This window comes from Osmerus mordax, chromosome 13 (genome assembly GCF_038355195.1).
Source record: "Osmerus mordax isolate fOsmMor3 chromosome 13, fOsmMor3.pri, whole genome shotgun sequence".
NCBI classification, from domain to species: domain Eukaryota; kingdom Metazoa; phylum Chordata; class Actinopteri; order Osmeriformes; family Osmeridae; genus Osmerus; species Osmerus mordax.
In genome coordinates this window covers 17,051,429-17,064,386 of record NC_090062.1, presented here as the reverse complement: position 1 = coordinate 17,064,386, position 12,958 = coordinate 17,051,429, and the positions used below count along the sequence as shown (strand labels likewise).

At 50.6% G+C, this 12,958-nt stretch overlaps 2 protein-coding genes across 2 annotated transcripts in view; one reads left to right on the top strand and one right to left on the bottom strand.

Moving 5' to 3' along the window:
- mafa (MAF bZIP transcription factor a) overlaps positions 1–12,958 on the bottom strand; it is a 212,839-nt gene that overhangs the window by 61,721 nt on the left and 138,160 nt on the right. The gene's annotated exons all lie outside the window — the stretch shown is intronic.
- Positions 9,754–12,958, top strand: part of spon1a (spondin 1a) — a 5,951-nt gene continuing 2,746 nt past the window's right edge. Inside the window, exons 1-2 of the mRNA XM_067249478.1 lie at positions 9,754–10,163; positions 10,922–11,028. Of these exons, the coding sequence (XP_067105579.1) occupies positions 10,025–10,163; positions 10,922–11,028 (246 nt within the window). The 5' untranslated portion in view covers positions 9,754–10,024. The remainder of the gene's footprint in view (positions 10,164–10,921; positions 11,029–12,958) is intronic.

Here is a 12,958-nt window from a genome sequence, read left to right as displayed (position 1 = left end):
CTCCAAGGACACACATATACTGATACATGTATACACAACCACACATGCGTGAACACACACACACACACAGTCTACAGTACATTAACTCCCAGTGGTACCCACATTACTCAGGTGACCCCAGGGACACACCTCTGCCTCAGACACACAGACACCCCCCCACACACACACACACAGACACACACACAGACACCCCCCCCACACACACCCCCCACACACACACCCCGCCCACATACACAGACACACACACAGACACCCCCCACACACAGACACACCACACACACAGACACACACCACACACACAAATTCACACACAGACACCTAGAATATCTCTCGAATTACTTCGTGTTAATCTAGCAGATGCTTTTATCTAAGGTTATGCACAGGAGGTTTTTGACCTGATTTGACCTCTTGATTGGCAGTCAAATGCTCTACCACTGACCTATACTTACCCCTATCTAGTAGAAAATGTCTTACCTCTACGCGGTGTGTGGTCTGGGTGTGTGTGGTCTGGGTGTGTGTGGTCTGGGTGTGTGGTCTGCGGTGTGTGGTCTGCGGTGTGTGTGGTCTGGGTGTGTGTGGTCTGCGGTGTGTGGTCTGCGGTGTGTGTGGTCTGGGTGTGTGGTCTGCGGTGTGTGTGGTCTGGGTGTGTGTGGTCTGCGGTGTGTGTGGTCTGCGGTGTGTGTGGTCTGCGGTGTGTGTGGTCTGGGTGTGTGTGGTCTGCGTGTGTGTGGTCTGCGGTGTGTGTGGTCTGGGTGTGTGGTCTGGGTGTGTGGTCTGCGGTGTGTGGTCTGGGTGTTTGTGGTCTGGGTGTGTGGTCTGGGTGTGTGTGGTCTGAGTGTGTGGTCTGCGGTGTGTGGTCTGGGTGTTTGTGGTCTGCGGTGTGTGGTCTGGGTGTTTGTGGTCTGCCGTGTGTGGTCTGGGTGTGTGTGGTCTGGGTGTGTGGTCTGCGGTGTGTGGTCTGGGTGTGTGTGGTCTGCGGTGTGTGTGTGGTCTGCGGTGTGTGGTCTGGGTGTGTGTGGTCTGCGGTGTGTGTGGTCTGGGTGTGTGTGGTCTGGGTGTGTGGTCTGTGGTGTGTGGTCTGCGGTGTGTGGTCTGGGTGTTTGTGGTCTGGGTGTGTGGTCTGGGTGTGTGTGGTCTGGGTGTGTGGTCTGCGGTGTGTGGTCTGGGTGTGTGTGGTCTGCGGTGTGTGTGTGGTCTGCGGTGTGTGGTCTGGGTGTGTGTGGTCTGCGGTGTGTGTGGTCTGGGTGTGTGGTCTGGGTGTGTGTGGTCTGCGGTGTGTGGTCTGCGGTGTGTGTGGTCTGGGTGTGTGGTCTGGGTGTGTGTGGTCTGCGGTGTGTGGTCTGCGGTGTGTGTGGTCTGGGTGTGTGTGGTCTGCGGTGTGTGGTCTGCGCCCGGCGTTGCGTTCACAGGGATATAGATGCAAATGGGAGCAGTTGGTGGAACCCTCTCCAGCTGGGCAGAACACTAAAAGGGTTACACTTGTTATTCACTCACTAATGATTTTGCTTTCACTTCGTCTTGCAGATTCATCTTTTTGTGTAAAGTCAGCACCCCTGCAAACTGTGAGGGTGCGTGCGTGCTTGTTAATGTGTAGGTGTGTATGGGCGTGTGTGTGCTTGTTAGTGTATAGGTGTCTAAGGACGTGTGTGTGTGCAGATACACTCCTACCACTGAGGGAGTCAGACTTAAATCTGTGTTTGAAATGTCATTTCACCCAAGCTCAAATTAGACCTGAGGTGAACGCAAACACAATCTTTACATTAACAAGCCTCTCACTTCTGTCTAACACGGCCTCATTCTGTCAGACGTGGTGTTTTAAGACCGGACTCTGTGGTGGGGATGAAACAGGAAGTGGGTGGATGAAACAGGAAGTGGGTGGATGAAACAGAAAGTGGACGGATAAAACAGGAAGTGGGTGGATGAAACAGGAAGTTGGCGGAGGAAACAGAAAGTGGATGGATAAAACAGGAAGTGGGTGGATGAAACAGGAAGTTGGCGGAGGAAACAGAAAGTGGGCGGATGAAACAGGAAGTGGGTGGATGAAACAGAAAGTGGACGGATAAAACAGGAAGTGGGTGGATGAAACAGGAAGTTGGCGGAGGAAACAGAAAGTGGGCGGATGAAACAGGAAGTGGGTGGATGAAACAGGAAGTTGGCGGAGGAAACAGAAAGTGGGCGGATGAAACAGAAAGTGGGCGGATGAAACAGGAAGTTGGCGGATGAAACAAAGTGGGCGGATGAAACAGGAAGTGGGTGGAACAGGAAGTTGGCGGATGAAACAGGAAGTGGGTGGATGAGAGACGCCAGCTGGGAAAGCCTTCCGGCAGTGACATTCACAGAGACACGTCTGCGTCTCTAAAGGTCACCGTTCGAGCGGAAGGTCAAGTTCCGGAAAAGGTCAGCGCTTCTTCGAAAGGGGTTGTAAACAAACCGCCGGCAGGTGTAAGCAACCGAGATAGGTGATCTAATCTTCGCAGGAGAAAGGGGCTGTGTGATGATTTGGTGGCCTGCTGTGTCGGTGCCAGGTGTTGGACGCACGTGAGGAGCGTACGGTAGGTCTGTTTCACTCCTGTTCTGTTGTGAACGTGTGTGTGAAGGATGGAAGGTCGAGCTGGTGTGTGTCAGGGAAGGTGCTGAGCTCTGAGGTCAGGCCTGCGCTTGGTTTGTTTTTACGTGACATTCACACAGGAACACCTTTCACACCGGGCCACTGCAGAATTCAACCATTTTATGAGTACTGCTTAGATGTAAAGTTTTTGGGAGCGTCTCTAAAGGTTAGGAACCTAACAGACGTATTGTAGCCTGACGAGGAGAGCAACTTTCTGAATCTGATTTAAAGCAAAAGCTTGGATCTATTTTTACATGCGACCTTTAGAAGTACATTGGAAATAGATGAGTAAGTAGCATTGTGCTGTCGTGTTTCAAATAGGAGAGAGGAAGATAAAATAAGATTATCTTTTGTTTCATAAAGGTCTTTTTGGTTTCACAGCTAATGAAATGTTTTGTTTCCATTAAAGAACAACCTTGGACAGCTTGGAATGATTGCTCTTTTACAATCAGCACCGAAGACTTTTATCCCACTCCTTCCCACCCTCTCTCTCTCCATCTCTCTCTCTCTGTGTCTCTCTCTCTCCATATACCTCTCTGCCTTTAACACAAAGCAAGAAGACCGTGAGCCCAGAGTTTTTCCCCGTCAGGCTGGTAAACAAGGCTTCAAACTGTCAGTTGTGAGTGTGAGTATCAGTGTAAGTATCGACCCGTGTCTTAATGTTGTCCTCTCCTATCTGAGGCAAAGCAGAGAGGGGTTCTGTAATGTGGGCCTGGCTGAGGGCTGTGACTGTCTTAAACACCCTGGGCCGACACCTCTTATCAGCACTTTTGGGTTCAGATAAGCTGTGTTCCGTCTGACGAGCAGAGGAGAAAGCTGGGGGGGGGGGGGGGGGGGCGGTGGTGATGGTGGGGGGGTGTAGGACTTAGTGAGAGCGATTGCAACTGCACCTCACAGGCTGTAATGGTTGAATCTGGCTACTTTAGGAATCAATGCACGTCAAGGAGAATGGAAGGTTTTTAACTTTCAATGGTTCTTTTCTTTTATGGGGTTGGGGGGGGGGTGTACGTCACTCCCTCAACCCAGACTCCCCTCCCTTCCTCCCACCTCTACTGTCCCTACACCCTCACACCCCCACCCCCATGAACTCCCCCAAACTCCCCACTCCTCACCCCCTGTTCCCCCACCCCCCCTCCCCCCTCTCGCCTCACTCCCCCTAACTGAGTGTAATCACATGTGATGGGTTCCTTACACCAGCAGACCTCCTGGTGCATTCATTTCACTCAGGCATTTAGATGGACATCAGAAGACATTACCTCTGTGGCACTAAGCGGGGCAGGGGGGCCGAGGGGCAGGGGGGAGGCGGGGAGGCGGGGTGTGGAAATAAAGACATTAACTCTGACTGCTGACTAGCAGAACCTGGGCGGCAGAGAGTGCAGAGTCAGCGACTGTTACTTATCCTTCCCAGGCCAGCGATGGATGGAAAGGTCAGCAAACTGCAGGGTTTGTTTGCTGTGGTGTGCCGAGGCGAGGAGCCCTTCAGCATTATTCCAGGCTCCTCAGAAGCTAGCCTCAGGAAGGCGTATTTATATACGCGTGTTGAGACAAGGGCAATAAAGGAGCTTGAGATGGAGGCTGTTTCTTTTCTCCTCCCTCCCTCCTCTCCTGCCGTCTCCCTCACTTCCTCCCTCCCTCCTCCTCCCTCCCTCCCTCCCTCCTCTCCTGTCCTCTCCCTCACTTGCCTCCTCCTCCATCTACAGCTTCTCTGTCCGTCTTTATATATCCTCCCTGCCTCTCTCTTATCTCTTTCTTTATCTCGGGAGTCAGGTGGCTGAGCGGTGAGGGAGTCGGGCTTGTAATCAGAAGGTCGCTGGTTCGATACCCGGCCGTGTCAAATGACGTTGTGTCCTTGGGCAAGGCATTTCACCCTACTTGCTTCGGGGAGAATGTCCCTGTACTTACTGTAAGTCGCTCTGGATAAGAGCGTCTGCTAAATGACTAAATATAAATATAAAATATATATCTCTGTCTCCATATCGCTCCCTCTCTTTCTCTCCCTTATCTCACTCCCTCTTTCCCTCTTACTTTCTCACCCATCTTTATTTTCCCTTTCTCTCCTTATCCCCACCTCCCTCCGTCCCTACATCCCCATCTCCCCCATCTCGTTAGCGCTCTCTCTCCTGCAGATGAGGAGAAGCGTGGGGTCTCTCTGGGTTGAGTGGGAGCTGGATAATCGTGGCCTTAATGACTCACCAGCGGGGGGTTCAGCTGGGTAACGAGTCAGCTCTCCCGCTCCACCCTGATCAAATGAGGCTCTAATTTGATTTTCCCTCTTGACCTCTATTCCTCCCACAAAAACAACCAGGCCCCAGGGGGGCTGCTCAGCGCCCCGTCGAGACGCAGGGAGGAACGGATGACGAGAGGGAGGGGGGGGGGGGAGAGGGAGGGAGGGAGGGGGGGGGGGGGGAGGGAGGGGGAGGGAGGGAGGGGGGGGGGGGAGGGAGGGGGGGGAGGGAGGGGGAGGGAGGGGGAGAGATGACGAGAGGGAGAGGGAGAGAGGAACGGATGACGAGGAGGGGGGGGGGAGAGGGAATGAGGGAGGGAGAGGGAGACGCAGGGAGGAACGGATGACGAGGGGGGGGGGGAGAGGGAGGGAGGGAGGGAGGGAGGGGGAGGGGGAGAGATGACGAGAGGGAGAGGGAGAGAGGAACGGATGACGAGAGAGAGAGGGAGAGGAAAGACAGCATGAAGGAGGAGAGATGCACACCCTTTTATTTTTTCAGGGACGACGTGAAGCTAATCTTAGCCTGACGGATGAAGACAACAACAGCCCCATGAATAGAAACACGTTGTGGGAATGTGCTCGGAACCCACGAGCAGAATATTTTTCTTGTCAGAGAGTACACGGTCAGGCCTCGCTCGTAGCCTGCCCTGTCATTAGCTGCTGGGCTCCATGGCGGAGCCGGGCCGCTGGAACCACTTCAGAAGCGACCCAGCCAGCGTGGCGGCACCAGAGAGGAAGGAGGCAATCTGGCGTCAGGACCGCCGGCAGCCATGCTGCGTGACGCCGCCTCCAGCGACCCGGCATGTTCTCTGGGCCTGACGTAACGTGTGGAGAAGAACGACTCCTCTTTCTGTTAGCTCGTTCTCCCTCTCTCTCTCCCTCTCTCTCTCTCTCTCTCTCTCTCTCTCTCTCTCTCTCTCTCTCTCTCCTCTCTCTCTCTCTCTCTCTCTCTCTCTCTCTCTCTCTCTCTCTCTCTCTCTCTCTCTCCCTCTGTCTCTCTCCGTCTCCCTTTCTCTCTCTGTCTCTCTCTGTCTCCCTTTCTCTCTCTCCTCTGTCTCCCTTTCTCTCTCTCTTCTCTCTTCCTCATGCTCTCTTTCTTTCTTACCCTGTCCCTCTCACTCTTTCCCTCTCTCTCTGTCTCCCTTTCTCTCTCTCACTCTTCCCCTCTCTCTGTCTCCCTTTCTCTCTATCTTTCTCTCGCACTCTTCCCCTCTCTCTGACTCCCTTTCTCTCTCTCTTTCTCTCTCACTCTTCCCTCTCTTTCTCACCCCTATCTCTCCATCTTTTCCTCTCTCCCTCTCTTTCCGATGTGCTATCAGTACTATTCTTCCTTCATCCTTCCTTCCTCCCGTCCAATTATTACACCTCTCTCGTCTCTCCTTCCTCTTGAATCATCACCTGACCTCCCCCTCCCGTCCCTGTGGGGCGTGTGGTGAGCTCTCATCCACAGCACAGAGGCACGTCAGGTTGACCTACCTTTACTGTGGGCTCTATATCCAGATAGAAGACTCGAGCCATGCTGTAGGTTGCTGCATGACACACAGCCTCATGTCCATCAGAGCCTGGTTTAAACATGTTAATTAGCTTCAATACTCCCCCCCCCCCTTCTCTTGCCTTTCTGTATTATCTCTGGTTTAAACACTACTTCTCCTCCCTCGTTTCCCAGCTGGAAGTTTCATTCTTCCTCTTATTTTTCTGCGTTTATTTTTTTGTCTGGTCCGCAAGTCTTTAGTCCTTCTCCCAGAATGCATCATCCCTCCTCTGTTCGTGCCTGCCCTGCCTCCAGGGAGGCCCGAGGACCCGAACTTTCCACGCAGCTCAAAGTTAGACGGATAGTTGAAATGAGAGCAAGCTGATAACTGGGTTTGACTGCGGCGCTACAGTCCTGGATCTCTTCAAACAAACGAAGCCTTTAAGCCGTAGAAACAGGAAGTAGGAGATGGTCTTCTTGCATACGAGGGGATGCCTCTTCATACATGATCATTAGAAACACAAACCTATTCGATCGTAAATAATTTTGTTACGCAAGTCTGTTGAGTCATGGCTGTGGGGTGGCTAGTGATGAGTCATCATGGGCACTGAAACATAATGTCATGGCGTTTGATCGCTGTCAAATGCAAATCGGAGCTGGGAGGAGCTCTGTGGGGTGAAAGGTTTAATTCTGTGTTTACTTTTCTCTCTCTCTCTCACTCTCTCTCTCTCTCTCTCTCTCTGCCTCTCTCTCTCTCTGCCTCTCTCTCTCTCTGCCTCTCTCTCTCTCTCTCTCTCTCTCTACTCTTTGTGTGTGTTTGTCTCTCTGTGTCTCTGTCTTTTCAGTATCAGAACATCTCAGTGATGGATTACCTTTACTCGTCTGCTAGCTCACAAACACACGCACACACAAACACACACACAAACACACGCCACACACAAACACACACACAAACACACGCACACACAAACACACGCACACACAAACACACACACACACAAACACACGCACACACAAACACACACAAACACACACACACACAAACACACGCACACACAAACACACACACACACAAACACACGCACACACAAACACACACACACACAAACACACACAAAGCTCCACCAGGAGCAGTTATCCTTCGACGCCCGCTTATCCTTTTGAAGACCGAAATAAAACCAGTGGGGGAGTTCTGAGACAATGTCAGTGAAAATGATGTGTAGCCTACCTCTGGGGTCAGATAAAGAAGCAGTGAAAAAATGAGATTACACCGAGGTTTTGCTGTTCATCGATTTGTACTTGTCTCTCGCCCTATTGCTCTCAAGTGAATCAGTCTGAAAGATCTTGTTTTAATGTGTTGGTGGTGGCACACACAACAACATACGTGAGAAATGCTCTTCGAAGAAACGGAACAGTTCGACACGATATCTTTCTTTCTTTAAGGATGTGTAGGTGTCGTCTCATGCACCATGCAAGATGGAGCGGGCACATGTAGAGGCACACGGGCACATGTAGAGGCACACGGGCACATGTAGAGGCACACGGGCACATGTAGAGGAACACGGGCACATGTAGAGGCACACTGGCACATGTAGAGGAACACGGGCACATGTAGAGGAACACGATCACATGTAGAGGCACACTGGCACATGTAGAGGAACACGGGCACATGTAGAGGCACACAGGCACATGTAGAGGCACACGGGCACATGTAGAGGAACACGGGCACATGTAGAGGCACACTGGCACATGTAGAGGCACACGGGCACATGTAGAGGAACACGGGCACATGTAGAGGAACACTGGCACACGTAGAGGCACACGGATAATATATATGTCATGGCCACAGCCGTGCCCCCCCCAGTTTCAGTTTTTTGCCCTGTCCTAGTGTTTCCCTGTCATTGTCTTCACCTGTGTCTCGTTCTCGTTAGCGTCATTGTGTCCACCTGTGTGTCGTTTGGTTCTGTGTATTTAGGTTTCTGTTTTGTGTCAGTCTTTGTCTTGTCATTACCTTACCTGTCTATGTGAGTACCCTATCCGTGTCCCTGGTTTTTTTCAGAAATAAACCTTTTGTTTTCAGTATGGCTGTGTACTCTCGTGCGTTTGGGTCCTACCCCTCCTCACACCCTGACAATATACTTTACAAGTTGCTCCATGGTGTGGGAGAGAGGGACGGAGAGAGGGAGAGGATGAAGGAGAGGAAGGGAGGGAGAGAGGAGTGAGAATAAGAAGGAAGACTCGAATCTTCCGTCTTTTCAAAAGGATTGGGGGAGAGAGAACAGGGGGGAGAGAGAGGGAGGGAAGGAGAGAGTCTTCCAGACGAGGCCTACTTCACATTCTCACATCCTTTCTTCTCCTATGTCATCTCCTCTCGTCCTCAAACGCTAAGAAAAACACAGAATAAAAGAGGTGGAGAGGGAGAGAGAGAGATTCCAGTGGTTCAGGGTTAGCTGAGTGAGAGAGCAGTCATCAGGATTCTGAAGTGTGAGGGATTGTGTGATACAGTGAGGTTTGGCTCAAGGCATTTCTTGAAAATTACAGTGCAGCTAGATTGCTTCGGCTTTATTGTCCGGTATATTCTCATGGCCCAAGCATCTTAGAGCCCCCGCAGAATCCCTTGAGGGTGTCCTTCAGTTGATTGGACAGTTTAGTTCCTGGGAAGTACAGGGTGTACTGCTAATAGCACTATAACTAAACAGTATATGTAGCACTTTGTGGGTCTGAGACTTAAAAATAACACCGATTTTATGTGAGCTTTTATTGGTTGAAAGCTTGTCTTTTGGACGCTACATTCATGTGACATGATTGTAATGAATAATGTAGGTCCTCTGTTTTGTAAATACAATTTGTCTCATCACTTTGATTTAATATATGCTGTCAAGTTTTATTAAAAGTGTCGCAAACAAAGAGAAGGCCTGTAATTAGAGCACAACCTCGTGCTCTCTCTCTTGCTCATCGGCTACGCACACACACACACACACACACACACACACACACACACACACACACGCGCGCGCGCAACACGCACACACATTGTGTGAGGAGACGAGCAGAGAGAGAAGCATAAAGTCATCCGTTTAGCATACATACATTATTAATTGCTATCTGAGCGTCTGTGTGGGTCTGTAGTGTGTGCCGACGGCTGAGGGGGGCTCGTGGGGGGTCCAAGGCTGAACAAACCAGCACGGGACCCAGCTAGGAGCCCGATCCAAGAATGTCAACGGGGTTACTCCGTCAATGTAGTCACTGGTAGGAATGTCTGGCTTTTTGTTTCCAGTCTGTTGGCTCAGTGCTTCATATCTGCGCGCCGGTGCCTTGGAGACAGCCTTGTTACGCTGTACCGAGCTCAGCGATTTCCCCGGACCCTGTGTAACGCTCAGTTGAACCAACACAAATCAGAGAGTGATTCACCGAGAGCGAGTGCACATCGTATTCCTCGTCTCCCCAGAATGGATCGAACATCGTAGCAGACGCCAAGACACAGTGAGACCTTCGCAGTTGAGTTTTTCTTCCTTATCTGTGGACTTTTGCGGGGTTGAGGAGAACGTCCGGTCACTCTGTGAGATTACTTTAGTGTCTATTTCTCGTCTTCACGTCAGCTCGGTTGAAACCTGCCGCTTCACGATGGCAGGAGCGGGGAGGTATCCTCGCGTTCTGCTGTTGCCAATGTTTTATCTCGACCGCGCTCTGCAATACGTTCACAGCGTTCACCGAGGAGCCGATGGACAGAGCTGGCAAGTCGGACGGGTACTGCAGCAGGATAATACGGGCTCAGGGTACTCGGAAAGAAGGCTATAACGAGTTCAGACTCCGCGTGGAAGGGGATCCGGAGACCTATCAGCCCGGTAGCACCTACAGAGGTATGCCTCGCGAGCTGCAGCCCCCTAACGCGCACGTTTTGGATGTAAACACACTATATAGTAACTTGACTACGTGATTATTATTGATGTAGAGAGAGTGGCATTTGTGACGGTCTGTGAATAGATTGGGAGCTACCTCTCAGTTATTTTAAACGAATTTGACATTAAGTTTGGTTTCTGATGTGAAATGTATTTGGCTGTCAAAACAACCATGATAACTGATACAATTACCTAATGTAGTGTCTTCCTAAAACATTACTGAGAGAAAAATATAACATTCAGGCGGTCACAGTAGCAAAGGGCACTAAGCAGAATAATATTTTTTTTTCTCTCATTATCCTTACAATAACCTTAAACACTTTTTCTTTCAAAAAATTCAGAAAAATGGAATTTCATGTTGTATTGAATTCGTTTGAGGACATCAACTCAGACAATAGATGAAGTCTTCTGATCCTAAATGTGTGGACTGTCAGAACAATAAGAACAGTTTAACTGTCGATTTGGCTCTTAAGTCTTCCATTCTCCTTTGTGTGTTAAGCTGCACGTTGGCGGTGACGACACATGTGGCTAGAAAGACAAGACCATTCCTTGACCCTGACTTCGAAAATAGCCCGACTGTTAGAACGGTGCACTTCTGATCCTTGACCCTCTGCCATGAGTTCCATTTGCACTGTTCCTACGTGGGCTTTGGATGAAAGCGTAAATGAATGAAATGTAAAAGTGTAAAGAAGTACTGACTCGTGCTGTTGTCCTCCCAGTGACTCTGTACGCCAGCAGCCCCTCCTACTTCCGAGGGTTCACCCTGATCTCTGTGAAGGAGGGCCGGGAGGGAGACCAAGACGAGGACTACGCTGGGAACTTCCAGGTAAAGAGACAACACCTTCATCACACCTTATTAAACATCAAATGTCAACATGGAAATGCAGGCGGGGAGGTTAGCTCTGTGTGATTCACTTCAGACTGAGGGCGGGGGGGGGGGGGGGGGGGTGGGCACTGATAGAGCGGATGCTCAGAGGAGGCTGGTGCAGAACAGGAGGCTGCTGTAAGCAGGAAGGGGGTGACAGGAGATGTAGGCAGGTCAGACTGAGTGAGAGCTTGCATGGGTTGTGGAGTCACACACAGAGAGTGCAGTGTCAGCAGTCATGCAGTTAAGTACACACAACCAGCCAATTATACACCAGACTGCTATTTGGCCAATCAGCCATTCATTCAGCCAGCCAGCCAGCATGGTTAACCACACCTGGCAGGGCACTTACATCACACCATATGCTGCCTCTGGTCTCCTCTTCATGGCTTCTCTTCATGGCTGCTCCGCAACGCTCGCACGTTCTGTTTAGTGTGCATGCAGGTGCGCGTGAGGGAGAGGGGAGAGAGGGAGGGAGGGAGGGAAGAGAGTGGGGGAGAGAGGAGAGAGTTGGGAGAGAGAGACAACAGGCAGGGAAGAGAGGGAGGGGAGAGAGGAGGGAAGAGAGAGAGACAGCTCTCTGAAGAATTCACCTCCCCTTACATACCTACAATGCCAGCTTCGTTCAGTTTCATGGAGAAACAGGCAGGAAGTCTTACATTACATTTACATTTAGTCATTTAGCAGACGCTCTTATCCAGAGCGACTTACAGTAAGTACAGGGACATTCCCCCTGAGGCAAGTAGGGTGAAGTGCCTTGCCCAAGGACACAACGTCATTTTGCACGGCCGGGAATCGAACCAGTGACCTTCTGATTACTAGCCCGATTCTCTAACCGCTCAGCCACCTGACTCCCCTTATTGCTCTCCCTTTGCTTCTCTTAGCACCTTTTACAAGGCTCCAGCGTAGCGTAGCGGTGTGTGTGTGTGTGTGTGTGTGTCTGAAGTAGGAAAGAGCACAGGTGTTAGAAATGGGGCTTATACACACACACTCATATGCAAATACACAAACACACAAGCACACAGAAACACAGCTGCAAGGTTTAGAGCAAGTTGGTTCACAGTTTGCAAAATCAGCTGCAGCTGAAACTAAAGAGAGGATGGGCTTGATAGAGTCAGAGGGCGAGAACACGAGGAGAAGAGAGACTTTCAGTACAGGAGTAGATCTCTCCCCAACTAGGAGTAGATCTCTCCCCAACTAAGAGTAGATCTCTCCCTACTCTGAGTAGATCTGTCCCAAGATATGAGTTGATCTCTCCCACATCCTTCAAGTTTTTGAGCAGAGACAGACTGGAGAGACAGGGCTCTGATCGAGAAGAAACACTTTATACCTTCAGAAGCCAGGAGAGAGAGGGGGAGAGAGAGGGGGAGAGAGAGGGGGAGAGAGAGGGGGAGAGAGGGGGAGAGGGGGAGAGGGGGAAATGGAAAGGGAGAAAGGGAGATCGAGTGTAGAGCAAAAGGAATACAGTGGGTCATGGGTCAAGAGGTTTGCATTTGTCATAGGAGTTAAATCAATGAACAGAATCCATTTCACATCACACAACACTGAGGTGTCGCTCACAGAACCAGGCCACGGGCAAGCACATTGAAATGTAGAATAGGATCAATAAAAGGATCAATAAAATATTAGTCTTAGATAATGGTTTAGCAGCAATCCTGCAGCAACAACCGCGTTCTTGCCTGAAAAATCTGAAAACATGGTGCCTAGGGTTAAACCTAAAGATGGATGTGATGTTCATGACCCAATCTCTTCTCACTTCTCCAGCACTCACTGCTGTGTCAAATCCCCCTCGGCTCCGCCCATTTTTAACTCTCCAGTTATCTCAGAGTGAGTTTTGTTTCCAGTAATCACAGATTGAGTTATGTTTCCAGTAAATGTTTGCGGGGTAACA